Source organism: Amblyraja radiata, chromosome 9 (assembly GCF_010909765.2).
Source record: "Amblyraja radiata isolate CabotCenter1 chromosome 9, sAmbRad1.1.pri, whole genome shotgun sequence".
NCBI lineage: Eukaryota > Metazoa > Chordata > Chondrichthyes > Rajiformes > Rajidae > Amblyraja > Amblyraja radiata.
Genome location: NC_045964.1, coordinates 12,117,685 through 12,132,656, shown reverse-complemented (window position 1 = coordinate 12,132,656; position 14,972 = coordinate 12,117,685). Strand labels below are relative to the sequence as shown.

The following is a 14,972-nucleotide window of genomic DNA, read 5'->3' as shown; positions in this document are numbered from 1 at the left end:
ACTCTGTAAGGAAGATGCATCTTCCTGAAATAGGGCCTGCTAATTTAAAAAAAAATTGTATTCTTTTTTGATGAACTATTTTGAGCTTTTTGTTTATATTTTTGCTTTTATGCAGTAAAGCAATCTGGGAAACCATCCTAGCAAAATGCTGTGTCAATACAAACCCTATAGTACTCAGAGAAGTGTTGATTGAAACCCGGTACTATGCCTCTAAAAGTATAAATTGGGGGCTGTGGCAACATGTTGGGTGCAGTGGAGATCAGCGGGGACATTTCGTCCGGGGCCCCTCGATATAAAACATCAAAAATGTATGTATGTGTGCATGATATATGTTTATTGTACCCCGCCAAAAGCAGTCCCACTTGAATTTCAATGCAGACCATGTTATGAATGCTAACATTGGAACTGCTTGTACCAGTGCAAATACAAATACTGGAAACCGTTTGTATTGTTACAAGTACAAACGACAGCAGTTCCATAACAGTCTAAATATAACCACCAAGTAGGTCTGCCTAAGTGTAGATAGAAACTCTAGCGGTGAACTCCACTGCTGTGTGGATCCAATCCCCAGGTGAACCATGCAGATCCCAACGTTGTGGCACTGCAGCTTCCACAGCCAGTGCAGATACTCACTTCAAGTTGGGCGTGTCCAGCATTGTCACTTATAAAGCTTGCTGCTGTGATCAGTGTTGACTGATCCTTGCTTGCTTTTATCTTTTCTAAAGAGCCTATCCCACTTGGCCGTCATTTACGCGACAGACTGATGCGTGACGTCATTTGAATACCCAGTGGAAAGTTTTAGTGCATAATACTGTATTTTCTTTCGAATTATGGTATAATTCAGAAAATTGGTCGATTCGGGTTATGTTTCCATCCTCCCCTCCCCCCCCACGGAATATAAATGTTTGCTCCGTGCTCAGTACAAATGGTATTGGTTCCAATTGCTGTATTGCGGATGGTACCCCGCACTGAGGAAATGTCTAAACACCTATTAATTAAGTGACTTTTGCGCATTACCTTGGGTGTGTGGGATGGGGGTTCGTAATGACGAGAACTTGACATGTTGTGAGTGAAGCTGGAACAAAAAATAAATAAACAGGTAAAATAATTAGAGCCGACTCAGCATATAAGCAAAATACCGAATATTGTTCTTTGACTCCCTGATCTTGCATTAACATTGAACCTTGCGCCGCAAACTCAATTTTCGGTGCAGCTGCCTGTTGAACAAAATGTTTTAAACTCTATAAAAGAGTGTCAAGTGTCTGAAAATTCGCAATTTTTAATGAATCATCATCGGCATCAAACGTCGCAGATCTGCCTACCGCAATATGTCACCTACATGTATACAGGCAAATTACTCAATAGACATGACATTCTTTGGGGACTTTCTGATTTCAAACTTTATCGCAAAATGCACCTACATTCCACCATCAAAAGCATGTACAATCAAGATATTCGTGATAGTTGATTCGTATACTACAGTGCTGCACGTACGAGGTCAGGACGTCAGCGTGCGACTGCAATACGTCACGCCGTAGGCGTGCAAAGATTTTGTGCACTACAAAATCCTGGAGCGCCGTGCGCAACTCCATACCCCTCCGCGCTTCTCCATGCGACCGTCCCGCGCCGCCCACACGCTACCCGTGCGTCAACGCAACGACGAGGTCGCGTAAATGGCGCACAAATGACGGCCAAGTGGGACAGGCCCTTAAGGCTCTCAATATTTAGTGAGTTTTCATTTCCACAGCAGCAATATGAATGTGCTTTATGAGCATAGTGAAGTTATTATGACTATGAAGAAATTAATCTGGTGAAATCATTAAGCTGGTCATTAAGGGCATTTACATCAGATTATATTCAGGGCAATGAACATCAGTGATATTCTGAAACTGACAGGCAAATAATGTTGCTCACTTGTTAATCTTGCCTCAATCTGCAGGTTTCACTAAAAACAATATTATCCCCAAGGCCTGTAAGGATCGTGTATGAATGGAGATTTTTTTTTTCCTAAGAAACCATTTGCAGTGAAGGATGCTCCTTAGCATAGTTCTGGTTTATTCTTGTAATGGGTCATTTGGCCTAGAGAGTTGTGCTGTTCTAAGTGAGTCCATTCGGCTGATTCAGGATCGATCCATTTCCTAGAGATCCTTATTCAACCTGGATGTCCATTAAAATAAAATTATAAAATGCTCAAAGCACTCGGACAGAATCTGTGGCAAGAAAAAGAGTTAACGTTTCACCTTGAAAGGTCTTTATAGTTCAGATTTCCAGCATTGGCAGTTTTATTTACCTCCAATTTTACTGTTGATTTCCATTTGATTGGGGAAATGGTAACACTGCTCGGTGTTCATTATGCTGCTTCTAGGCACCAATCGGGACAATTCATTTTATGGGATCTCAAGACATCCTGTGAAAGTTGATGCTTTATGACATTATGTCATTACATTTATGGGATGATGATTGTGTAGATGATGAGCGGATTTATTGAGGGATAAATTTGAAATCCTTTGATGGCACCATCTGATTCCCATGAGGCTACGTGCTTCCACTGATGAAAATGCCTGGATTTCAAACCTTCCGGGAGACTGCTATCTTAAATCTTGTTATATAACTATCAGTGAATGTATTTTTGCTTTTCTTAATGCTTTCACAAGATGTGAACAGCAGTATTTATTGTCCCTCCCTATTTGTCACTGAACTGAGGAAGTGCTTGAGATTCAATTGCATGTTGGGTGTGCAGTTATGTACACGCCCTACTGGGTAAATTCATCAGATTTCCTCAGAATCAGATGAGTCTTTACAGTATGGTAATCCTGAAACCACCAGAGATTTATTTATTTATTTCAGCTTTAAGGACATGATTTTCAATTCCCCAGTTAACTTGGTGAACGTGTCTCTGGAGCAAGGTGCAAAGGTCCGGTTGATAGTTCAACTACTTGATCACAATGCCACTGAAACCATTGAAGTGTACAAAATTATTAAGGGGTTTCAATTACTCAGGGAGGCTGAGTGCATGATTAAGATATTGATGGCAAAGATTGACACCTTTTTTTTAAATTTCCTACTTTCATATTTTCTTACAAAAAGAAGCCATTTGACACAGAGTCTAAACCGGCTCTTGGGCAATCCCATCAATCCCATTCCCGCACTTATATTCCTACAACCTATTTCCTCTCACGCTCCCATGGATTCCACCTGATTCCCCATCCCGTCAACCTCATACAATAGGGAGGAAATTTACAATAACCAATTAACCTATCCTCCAGCACCTCTTTGGGATGTGTGAAACCTTGCGTATCCCAGGAAACTCCATGCAGTTTAAGGGCGTGTGTGTGAACGCCACACAGACAGCACTGGAACGTGGGTTGCTGTGAGGTACAGCTCTGCCTGGGTTCGCTGTCGGCTACATTGGTGTGCAATGCACAGTCATAATTCCTTGGCCTTTCTGTAAAATTGCCGTCCTCATCGCAAACCTCACCTGATCTTTGAAGACAGCATTCATTTTGTCTTTCTTATCTGACACTAGCAAGGGATATGTATTGTCATCACAAGGTGTCGCCAGTTAAGATTATTCCAAGAAGTAATGATTAAGAGTGAAAAGTGTTGTAATCAGGAAGATATTTGAACAATTAAAGAGTCTCTGACATGAGGCAAAATATAGCCCCACCTCCCTGCTGAAATTAAATACACAATCAGTTATCTCAGAACTTGTTGAACCTGTGGCTTGAATATTTTGCTTTTTATATTTGGCTCATCTTTCATTACATTAGGGTTTATGAAACTTCATCAGAATTTGTTTCCAAATTAGGATGAAGGGATGTTGACCTGAAGCAATTAAGTTTTTTTTTCTCTCTGTGCAGATGCTGCTGGACCTGTTGAGTTTCTCCAGCACTGTCTGTTTTTAATTCATCCCCTAACTCATGTCAGAAATGCTATAATAATCGTTGCTCGACGATTACAGAAATTAGTTAACTTTTATTGATGCGAACAAGCAGAAAATGGAAGCCTCCGCCTCAATAAAACATAAGGCTATAAAAAAAAATTAACATGACCATTAAATATTTTATAGTGCATCAATGAATACATCTGAGTCAGTCTCTACCTGAAACCCCCACTATGCAGTCTCCACCCCCCTCCCACCCTCCCCTTTCCCATTAAGTGGGACATCTTGATATCTTACCATCAGACTCAGCACCGCGCCTGATGTTTCCACGCTACAGATTCCCACTCCCCTGGGTTTGACTGGGCAGGGTCTTAGTGCTAGCCCCCCTAACCCTGGTAATCTCAGTGGGTCTTCCCCATCCCCCTCAAACCATGTGACCCCAGCTCTTCCCCACCCACACTACAGTCCTCATACCCCCCTCCCCCCTGACCACCCACCACCCCTCCACCAGACATCGCCTCGGCCTCAGCCCACTAACCTGCCTTCCTCCGGCCCCAACCCCCATCCCTGCCACAGGCCCAACACTCCAGCTTCAAACGGCGATCCAGGTAAGGCATCGCCCGCTCCGTGGTGAATCCAATATGTATTTTAAAACCAACTGTTTAATGATAACATACAGTAGGATCTAAAAGTGTCACACTGTCGCTGTCGGGTAGTCATGGTCCTCTAGTCGTTGGGGTGGGGGATTGGGAGGGGGGGGGGGGGCTCACAAGTGAAATAGCTTAGGGCCTCTCTTCATCGAAATCCGGCCCTGGGGCTTATAGATGTACGGGGTTGGGAGGTGTAAGGTCATGTGAAAATGTCCTGGCTGGCCCTGTTACAAATGTTTGGGCTTATTCACGGTGAAGAGGGAAAAGAGATGAGAATACTCCATTGGTTTGCTCCAGGAGACTTGTTGCTGCCATACCCAGAACAAATAAGTTCTTCAAAGAGCCGGTGATCCACTCTCCAAGGTAACACGCAATTCATAAAGCCAAAACTCAGACTTTTAAAGTCTTCCGCGCCCAAAATGTGGTTTTTAATCCACTTGGACTGATGAGAATAAATCTCCTCACTCATTTTGTGGTAGTTTGACTGTATTTGGGACACTTTCTATTCAGCTCTTGATGAGTCAAAACCAAGAAGGAAAATATTTACAGGTCCTCCTCATCTTACAAACACCTGACCTACATACAGTCCCGACATATGAATCAGTGTTTTGGATACTGGTGGGTTGAATTTACCAGCTGCTGCAGGCTGCAAACAACTTCCGCAGTGTGGGAACTCAGTTTGCAGCTGCATTTCCAACGTGAGCTGTTTGGGTTACAAACGGTTCTTGGGAAAGAAAGATAGACACAAAAAACTGGAATAACTCAGCGGGTCAGACAGCATCTCTGGAGAAAAGGAATAGGTGACGTTTCAGGTCGAGACCCTTCTTCGGGAAAGGAACCGTGCCATAACCTGGGGAGGACCTGTGCTTGGTTTAGCAATATGAATGGTGAGGTATGACCATGAAAGAGTTTAATCTGCAATTATTCAATGAATATTTGCTCTACGTCGAGTCATAATGTGAGTGAGGACAAAAGGATAGCAGATGCTGATTTATATAAAAGTAAGACTCAAAGTGCTGTAGTAACTCAGCGGGTTTTGCAGCATCTCTGGAGGACAAGGATAGGTGACATTTCAGGTCGGTATCCTTTTTCAGACTGATGGTAGTTGGGGGGAGAAAGGTGGAAGAGACGTGGGGGTGCGCCAAAGCCTGGCAAGTGATAGGTGGATAGGTGAGGGGTTTTGACTGGCAAATGGGTGGACAAAGGCTAGGGATGAAAAGAAAACAAACGGCTGTAAGGTAAGGAGTGAAGAGCAGAGAAGTTTGAGCCAGAGAAAGGGATATAGATGGGAAGGAATGGGAGAGGAAGCGGAATAGTAAGAATGCTTGACGTGGTGAGATGAGAATTCTGAGGTGAGAATACTTGACATGGACACTGAAAGCCAGAAATTTGAGGTTTTGCAATTCTCAACTGACCTTTATTTTGATCAGAATTTGACATGCTTCATGGCAATTGGCGCATGAATGAAAATAAATTGAAAACAAAAACCAGTTGATTACACAAGCGAGCAAGTAAGAAGTACTTTTCTATAAGGTGCAGTCCTGTGTTCACACATCTGCATTTATATATTAACAATGTGAACTTAGGAATCAGACATACTTGAAACATCGGAGTAATTGAAGCAAGACAACACATCTATTTAAGAGGAATCCTGATATGTCGTAGTTTAAAGATACAGCACGTCACCAAGTCCATGCGGACCATCAAACACACAAGTTCCATGTTATCCCACTTTCTCATCCGCTCCCTAGAAACACGAGGCTATTTACAGTGGCCAATTAACCTACAAACCCACGTGTCTTTGGGATGTGGGAGGAAACTTGAGCAGCCAGTTGATGGCCCACGCCATCAGAGGGAGAATGCAAACTCCAAACGGACAGCACTTGAGGTCGGGATCAAACCCAGTGAGTAAAGTGACAGGAACAAATACTGGTATGGTCTAATGTAGCAGGATAGGAGGAAGTTCATAAATCGTGGCATAATGAGGGTTTGCAGAATGGCCTGTTATTTATCATGTACTCAGTGTAATTCTGAGCAACTCAAGCCACGTGTGACACTTCTTGGCTGATGAGAACATTATTTGTATCTCGACTTGAAACATCACCCATTCCTTCTGTCCAAAGATGCTGCCTGTCCCATTGAGTTGCTCCAGTATTTTGTGTCTTTCTTCTGTTTAAACCAGCATCTGCAGTTCCTTCCTATACATTATTTGTAGATAACTACAGGTTCACAATCTTTTATCCGAAATTCCGAAAACCGAAGAGCTCCGAAAACCGAACATTTTTAACTGCCGGGATCGAGGCGCAAACTCGCGACCTTGCGGCCACGAGCCGAGCACTCTACCACTGAGCCACCCGTTAAACGTTAAAATCGACGCCAAAAATCTTCCATTCCGAAATCCGAAAAATTCCGAAATCCGAAAAGTGTCTGGTTCCAAGGTTTTCGTATAAGAGATTGTGAACCTGTACTTCAATCACAGGTGGGATGCAGGCATCACCTCAAAAGTCTATCGAATGTGTTAGCTTTCCTCCTGCTATAACGAGTGAATGCACAATCATATTTTCTCATCCAGCAAATGTAATGGTCCATTTACAACAGTGTGTGGGAGGCCTAAAATAAGCTTGGATGTTCAAAACATTCTCACGCTTCTTGGAGCATTCGTTTACACCCAAAGAGGACTGTGAAATTCAGCCTTGCCATTGGTGAGCCATATGTTTGTACTCAGTTATATGTTCATAATCATTGCCATGCTATCCTCATCAATCAGGTGCCAATACAGTGATCCTGTGAGTAAGTGGACAAGCACCCTATGCATCGCTGACTAAAGTTACCATTTCACCGAAGCTAAAAACCAAACCACTGATACGATTGAGAAATACACTGAAAGCACTGTTTGGCAGGGACATTTAAATATCGTATGGGGGATTGCTACTGCTCTCTGCAGACAACACTCTTGACTCTTTATTGTTTTGTCTGGCAGGAAATACTTAAAGAACATATAGTTGCTATTTCATCTCTGCTTCTTTAAAGACAAGGAATTTCAGCAGTATGTTAATAAACTGAATTTTGTATATTTCACTATGAAAATAATTGTACTTTTTCTCCTTCACCATTCACTAAATGTCATTATTCCTTGCTTTCACTTTTTGTGTTCTCCGCACTCTTATTTACCTTCTCCCTTTCTTCCTCATTCATCTAATCGTTTTTTTTGCACCCTCGTGTACATGCATGTTTTAATGGAACTTCATTCAAAGGTTACCCAGTACATTCTAGATCGAGACTATAAATGCTGGAATCTGGAACAAATGAAACAAGTTGCTGGAGAACCTTAGTGAGTCAAGAAGCATCTGTGGAGGCAAAAGCGATGGTTAAAGTTTCAAATTGTGGCTGCTTCAAGACTTTGTTCAGTGCTACTGAATAAAATTTATCGCTACACTTAAATTGAGTGCAGAAGATTATGGATTAGATAGATTTATTCTCAGGAATTGTAAACTCTGTGGATGCACAAATCCAGAAATGAAAGGATTAAATAAATGTCTATAGAAAAAAAGCATAGTTCCAGTGAGTCTGCCTCATGAAATAACCTGGAATTTGGAATCCTGAGCAAAATGAAACTGCTGGATGAACTCAGATGCTGGGGCAGGTTAGGCCGATTCTTTGAAGGAAAATGGACAAAGGGCTTCAATCCGAAATAGGGTATCTCCAATACCCTCCACAGACGCTGCCTAACCTGTTGCAGCATCTGATTTCCTTAAGCAGTTTATTCTTTTCATGAAATAACCTTGTGATTAGGGCCAGTTTTTCTTTGTAGCTCACACGCTGTGAACAACAAAGCTTTGGCAACTGCATATTTGTATATTCCAGATAGATCCGATATAAACTCTTGGTTCATTGATATTCTTTTCATGTTTCATGGATTCTGACAGTTTTATTGCCTTGTTGGTCTAATAAGTACATTGTCAGTAATTGATATGCAGAGATAAAGTGATTTTAGCCCTTAAATCTGTGGCCCAGAACTTAGCCATAGACAAATTGAGGAAATGGGTTCCTTTCACCTGCTTCATCTTCCTGCCAGGCTAAACAAACATCAATCACACCTGGTGATAAAATATTACATGCTTCTGTGGCTGTAAATAAATACTAGAATGCCATTGACTGAGACACTACTTGTCAAGGGGCTTGATATGCAAATTGGTGTCCATGGTTTGAATAAAGTATTGTCGAAACTATACTGCCATATGTATGGATCTGATATTTATAAAGACCCTTTTGGTTTTGACCAGCTGGAGAGTGCAATGAGCATTGCATTAAACAAGTTAATACATTCATCTCATGAGCACAGATCTGAGGAAGTACATGGAGTATTTTTATTCCAAACTTCTATTCATAAGATTTGAACTTTCTCCAAAGAACACACATCCAACAATGCAAGGTGTAGAGAGTAGTTTGGTAGTTGATGGAATTGTCCAGTGTGAGAACAAATTCAGTTATGTGAAGGAGGGTGGTGGTTGACTGTTTGGCCACTGTTCAAGACAGAAGCAAAGGTCCTCAAGGGCATACTGGTGGTCCTGAGGGCTATAAAAGAGCAAGCGGCGCGATTAAATGTTGTTCGTCCGGCTTGTAGCTGGACGTTTTTTGGAATGATCTGGCCTTATTAGGAAAATACTAAAGATAAGAATAGACTGGAGGCAACTGGAAGCTTAAGGTCATCCTTGCAAGCTGAATCAAAGTACTCAGTAGTCATCCAATCTGCTTTTGACTCCCCCAAGATAGAGACTACCAAAATGTGAACACTGAATGCAGTAAACTAAGTGCACAAATGTATATTCTCAGTACTGACCATTATTTTTTGCCTCCCAGAACACTGCTCGGACTGAACGGGATTATGAAAGTCTAGTGATGATGCGGATGCGACAGGCAGCAGAAAGGCAGCGTCTCATTGAAGAGCTTCAGAAAGATGATGATTAAACATGCTGCAGGACTGTGCTTTACACATTAGTTTCACCGGAAATAAACTTTTTTTTCATGAATCTTTATCGTGACTCTGTGTCAGTGCCTGGAAGTAATTCTATGGGCAGTTGGGTGGCACTTTAAGGAGCGATGTCAGCTGCTGATTTCTCACATACATGATTGTTGAGCTCAGTAGCAAGCCTCACTGAAGTGAAAATGCCTCTGCAGAAAATTGCTCCTATCCAGCTTTCCTCGTTGCTACCTATCTGCTTTCAGACAGTCATTAAAACAAGACATTTTTTAAGAGTTAAACTAGATGCCAAAAGAACATTCAAAAAGCAATTTGTGAAAAATTAAGACTACATTTAATGTTACCGGAGGTAATAAGAAGAATTGGAACATTCTTCTCAGTACCAGTGTACTAAATACATCCACTGACAGCAGGGATTAAGATTTGTATGGATTGCATAAACTTAGAAAATGCATATGGATATTAGGACAATCAATAGACTATCACACAAACATTTCAAATAAAGTATTTTATTTATCAATCATCCATATTCTACAAAGCATGGGGATTGCAGTACATGTTTTGTGAGTCTTCAGGGTTTGAATGAGCTCTCAAATGTAGCGTTACGTTTATGTCTCCTTCCCTAAAGATATACATCCAGATATGAGGTTGTTGTTTTATAAGGAGAGATTAAAATTGTCCAATACTAACTAAATGTGGGAAGAAGGAGAGGTGACCTCATTGAGAAAATTCAGAGAGAGAGTGACAAAATAGATACCAAGAAATTGTCCCATTCAGCTGGAGTGTGCAGAACTAGTGTCAGGACAAGTTTTTGACAATTTAGGACCGTTGAGGAGAAAGTTTTTTAAACATCAGATTATAAATCTTAAGAATTCTCTATTTCAGTCATTCGGTAAATTCAAGTCTTGAGCTGATAGATTTTTAAACACTAGTCACCGAAGATGGTTATCAAAAATTACAACAGGATCTTCAAGTGGGCTGAGGAATGGCTAATGGAGTTTAACACAAATAAGTGGAAGGTGTTGCATTTTGGGACGTCAAACTAGGGCAGGACCTTCACAGTGAATGGTAGGGCCCTGGGGAATGTTTTAGAGCAGAGGGATCTAGAAGTACTGGTGCATAGTTCTCTGAAAGTGGTGTGATACTATGCCCTCCATAATGTTTGGGACAAAGACCCATCATTTATTTATTTGGCTGTACTCCACAATTTGAGATTTGTAATAGAAAAAAATCACATGTGGTTAAAGTGCACATTGTCAGATTTTAATAAAGGCCATTTTTATACATTTAGAAATTACAGCTATGTTTATACATAGTCCCACCATTTCAGGGCATCATAATGTTTGGGACACATGGCTTCACGGGTGTTTGTAATTGATCAGATGTATTTAATTGCCTCCTTAATGCAGGTATAAGAGCTCTCAGCATCTTGTCTTTCCTCCATTCTTTCCATCACCTTTAGAAACTTTTATTGCTGTTTATCAACATGAGAACCAAAGTTGTGCCAATGAAAATTAAAAAAAACCATTATGAGACTGAGAAACAAGAATAAAACTGTTAGAGACATCAGCCAAACCTTAGGCTTACCAAAATCAACTGTTTGGAACATCATTAAGAAGAAAGAGAGCACTGGTGAGCTTACTAATTGCAAAGGGACTGGCAGGCCAAGGAAGACCTCCACAGCTGATGACAGAAGAATTCTCTCTATAATAAAGAAAGATCCCCAAACAGCTGTCCGACAGATCAAAAACACTCTTCAGGAGTTAGGTGTGTATTTGTCAATGACCACTGTCCGCATAAGACTTCATGAACAGAGCCTACACTGCAAGATGCAAACCACTGGTTAGCCGCAAAAATAGGATGACCAGGTTACAGTTTGCCAAGAAGTATTTAAAAGAGCAACCACAGTTCTGGAAAAGATCTTGTGGACAGATGAGACAAAGATTACCTTATATCAGCGTGATGGCAAGAGCAAAGTATGGAAGAGTGAAGGAACTGCCCAAGATCCAAAGCATTCCACCTCATCTTTGAAACCTGTTCGTCGGGGTGTTATGGCCTGGGCACGCATGGCTGCTGAAGGTACTGGCTCACTTACAGTGCATTCAGAAAGTATTCAGACCCCTTCACTTTGTCCACATTTTGTCACGAGCCTTATTCTAAAATGGATTAAATTCATTTTTTTAATCACCAATCTACACACAATACCGCATAATAAAAAAGCGAAAACAGGTGTTTAGAAATTTTTGCAAAGTAATTAAAAAGAAATAACTGAAATATCACATTTACATAAGTATTCAGACCCTTTACTCAGTACTTTGTTGAGACACCTTTGGCAGCGATTATAACCTCAAGTGTATGATTACAGCCTCTTGGGTATGACGCTACAAGCTTGGCACCTGTATTTGGGTAATCTCTGCAGATCCTCTCAAGCTCTGTTAGGTTGGATGGGGAACGTCGATGCACAGCTATTTTCAGGTCCCTCCAGAGATGTTCGATCGGGTTCAAGTCCGGGCTCTGGCCGGGCCACTCAAGGACATTCACAGACTTGTCACAAAGTCACTCCTGCGTTGTCTTGGTTGTGTGCTTAGGGTCGTAGTCCTGTTGGAAGGTGAACCTCCGCCCCAGACTGAGGTCCTGAATGGTCTGGAGCAGGATCTTTCTGTACTTTGCTCCTTTCATCTTTCCCTCGATCCTGACTAGTCTCCCAGTTCCTGCCGTTGGAAAACATCCCCACAGCATGATGCTGCCACCACCATGCTTCACTGTAGGTATGGTATTGGCCAGGTGATGAGCGGTGCCTGGATTCCTCCAGACGTGACACTTGGCATTCAGGCCAAAGAGTTCAATCTTGGTTTAATCAGACCAGAGAATCTTGTTTCTCATGCCTTTTGGCAAACTCCAAGCGAGCTGTCATGTGCCTTTTACTGAGGAGTGGCTGCCATTTGTCCACTCTACCATAAAGGCCTGATTGGTGGCGTGCTGCAGATATAGTTGTCCTTCTGGAAGGTTCTCCCATCACCACAGAGGAACGCTGGAGCTCTGTCAGAGTGACCATTGGGTTCTTCGTCACCTCCCTGACCAAGGCCCTTCTCCCCCAATTGCTCAGTTTGGCCAGGCGGGCAGCTCTTTAAGAGTCCTAGTGGTTCCAAAGTTATTTAAGAATGACAGAGGCCACTGTGCTCTTCGGGACCTGCAATGCTGTAGAAATTGTTTTATACTCTTCCCCAGATCTGTGTCTCGACACAATCCTGTCTTGGAGGTCTGCGGACAATTCCTTCGTCTCATGGCTTAGATTTTGCTCTGACATGCACTGTCAACGGTGGGACCTTATATAGACAGGTGTGTGCATTTCCAAATCAATCTAATTTACCACTGGTGGACTCCAATCAAGTTGTAGAAACATCTCAAGGATAATCAATGGAAACAGGATGAACCTAAGCTCAATTTTGAGTGTCATAGCAAAGGGTCTGAATACTTATGTAAATGTGATATTTCAGTTATTTATTTTTAATTACTTTGCAAAATTTTCAAATCACCTGTTTTCGCTTCTTCATTCTGGGGTATTGTGTGTGATTGATGATTAAAAAAAAAGAATTTAATCCATTTTAAAATAAGGCTGTAACAGAACAAAATGTGGAAAAAGTGAAGGGGTCTGAATACTTTCTGAATGCACTGTATCTTCATTGATGCTACAAGTGCTGATGGTAGTAGCATAATTAATTCTGAAGTGTATCGACACATCCTTTCTGCTCAAGTTCAAACAAGTGCCTCAAAGCTCATTCTACAGCAACACGATGATCCCAAACATACTGCTAAAGCACAAAGGAGTTTTTTAAATCTAAAAAATGGTCAATTCTTGAGTGGCCAAGTCAATTACCCGATCTGAACCCAATTGAGCATGCCAAATAAATAAATGATGGGTTTTTGTCTCAAACATTATGGAGGGCACTGTAAGTAGAACGGGTGGTAAAGATGGCTTTTGGTACATTAGTCTACATCCGTTAGGGTATTGAATGTAGATATTGGAACATATTACAGTTGTACAAGATGTTGGTGAGACAGCATTCAGAGGACAGGCACTCCACAACTTAATAGATAACTTGCATAAACTCACACTTATGAAAGCAAATGGATTTCAGCAAAGCATTTGACAAGTATCTGCATGGTAGGCTGCTCTAGAAGGTTAAACCCATGGAATTCAATGAGAGATAGCTGAATGGGCCAATTGCTGTTCGTCATCTATATCAATGATTTGGATGAGAACGTATGTCATAATGAGCAAGTTTGCAGATGACAAAAAAAATGGATGGTATTGTGAAGATGGTTGTCAAACGTTGCAGCAGGACCTTGTTTGGTTGGGCAGGTGGGTTGAAGAATGGTTTATGGCATTTAATACAGAGAAATGTGAGGTGTTGCATTTTAGGAAGATTAACATGGGCAGGACCTACACAGTGAATGATTGAGTTCTGGGCACCATGGATGGTATCAAGCTGGAAAGGGTGCAGAGAAGATTTATGAGGATATTGTCAGGACTTGAGGGCCTGAGCTAAAGGGAGAGGTTGAGCAGGCTAGGGCTTTATGCCTTGGAGCACAGGAGGATGAGTGGTGATCTTATAGAGGTGTAGAAAATCATGAGAAGAATACATCGGGTAGACACACAGTCTCTTGCCCAGAGAACGGGAAATCAAGACCCAGAGAACATTGGTTTATGGTAAAGGGGGAAAGATTTAATAGGAACCCAAGGGGTGACTTTTTCCAACAAAGGGTGGTGGGTGTATGCAACGAGCTGCCAGAGGAGGTAGTTAAGGCAGGTACTATCACAATGTTTAAGAAACATTTAGATAGATAATAATAATAATAATAATAATAATACATTTTATTTATGGGCGCCTTTCAAGAGTCTCAAGGACACCTTACAAAAATTGAGCATGTATAGGAAAAACATGTAAGGGGAATGAAATAAATAGTAGAGACATGACTAGTACACAAAGTAAAGACAGAATTCAATACAAAACACAGCATGAGGCAATTAATGCACAGATGAAAAGGGAACGGGGACGTGGGGCTAAGGATAGGCAGAGGTGAAGAGATGGGTCTTGAGGCGGGACTGGAAGATGGGGAGGGACACGGAATTGCGGATCAGTTGGGGGAGGGAGTTCCAGAGCCTGGGGGCTGCCCTGGAGAAGGCTCTGTCCCCAAAACTGCGGAGGTTGGACTTGTGGATGGAGAGGAGACCGGCTGATGTGGATCTGAGGGACCGTGAGGGTTGGTAGGGGGAGAGGAGGTCAGTGAGATATGTGGGGGCCAGATGGTGGAGGGCTTTGTAGGTGAGGACCAGGATTTTGTAGGTGATCCGGTGGGAGATGGGAAGCCAGTGAAGTTTTTTGAGGACTGGAGTGATGTGATGCCAGGATTTGGTGTGGGTGATGAGTCGGGCGGCTGCGTTCTGGACCAGTTG

General features: G+C 41.9%; 1 protein-coding gene across 2 annotated transcripts in view; it reads left to right on the top strand.

Annotated features, from left to right (window-relative positions):
- Nucleotides 1-10,031, top strand: part of dnajc17 (DnaJ heat shock protein family (Hsp40) member C17) — a 107,458-nt gene extending 97,427 nt beyond the window's left edge. For both annotated transcript variants that reach the window (XM_033026690.1, XM_033026689.1), the window contains one exon: nucleotides 9,394-10,031. In XM_033026690.1, coding sequence (XP_032882581.1) covers nucleotides 9,394-9,501 — 108 coding nt within the window. In that variant the 3' untranslated portion in view covers nucleotides 9,502-10,031. The remainder of the gene's footprint in view (nucleotides 1-9,393) is intronic.
- The last annotated feature ends 4,941 nt before the right edge of the window (nucleotides 10,032-14,972 follow it).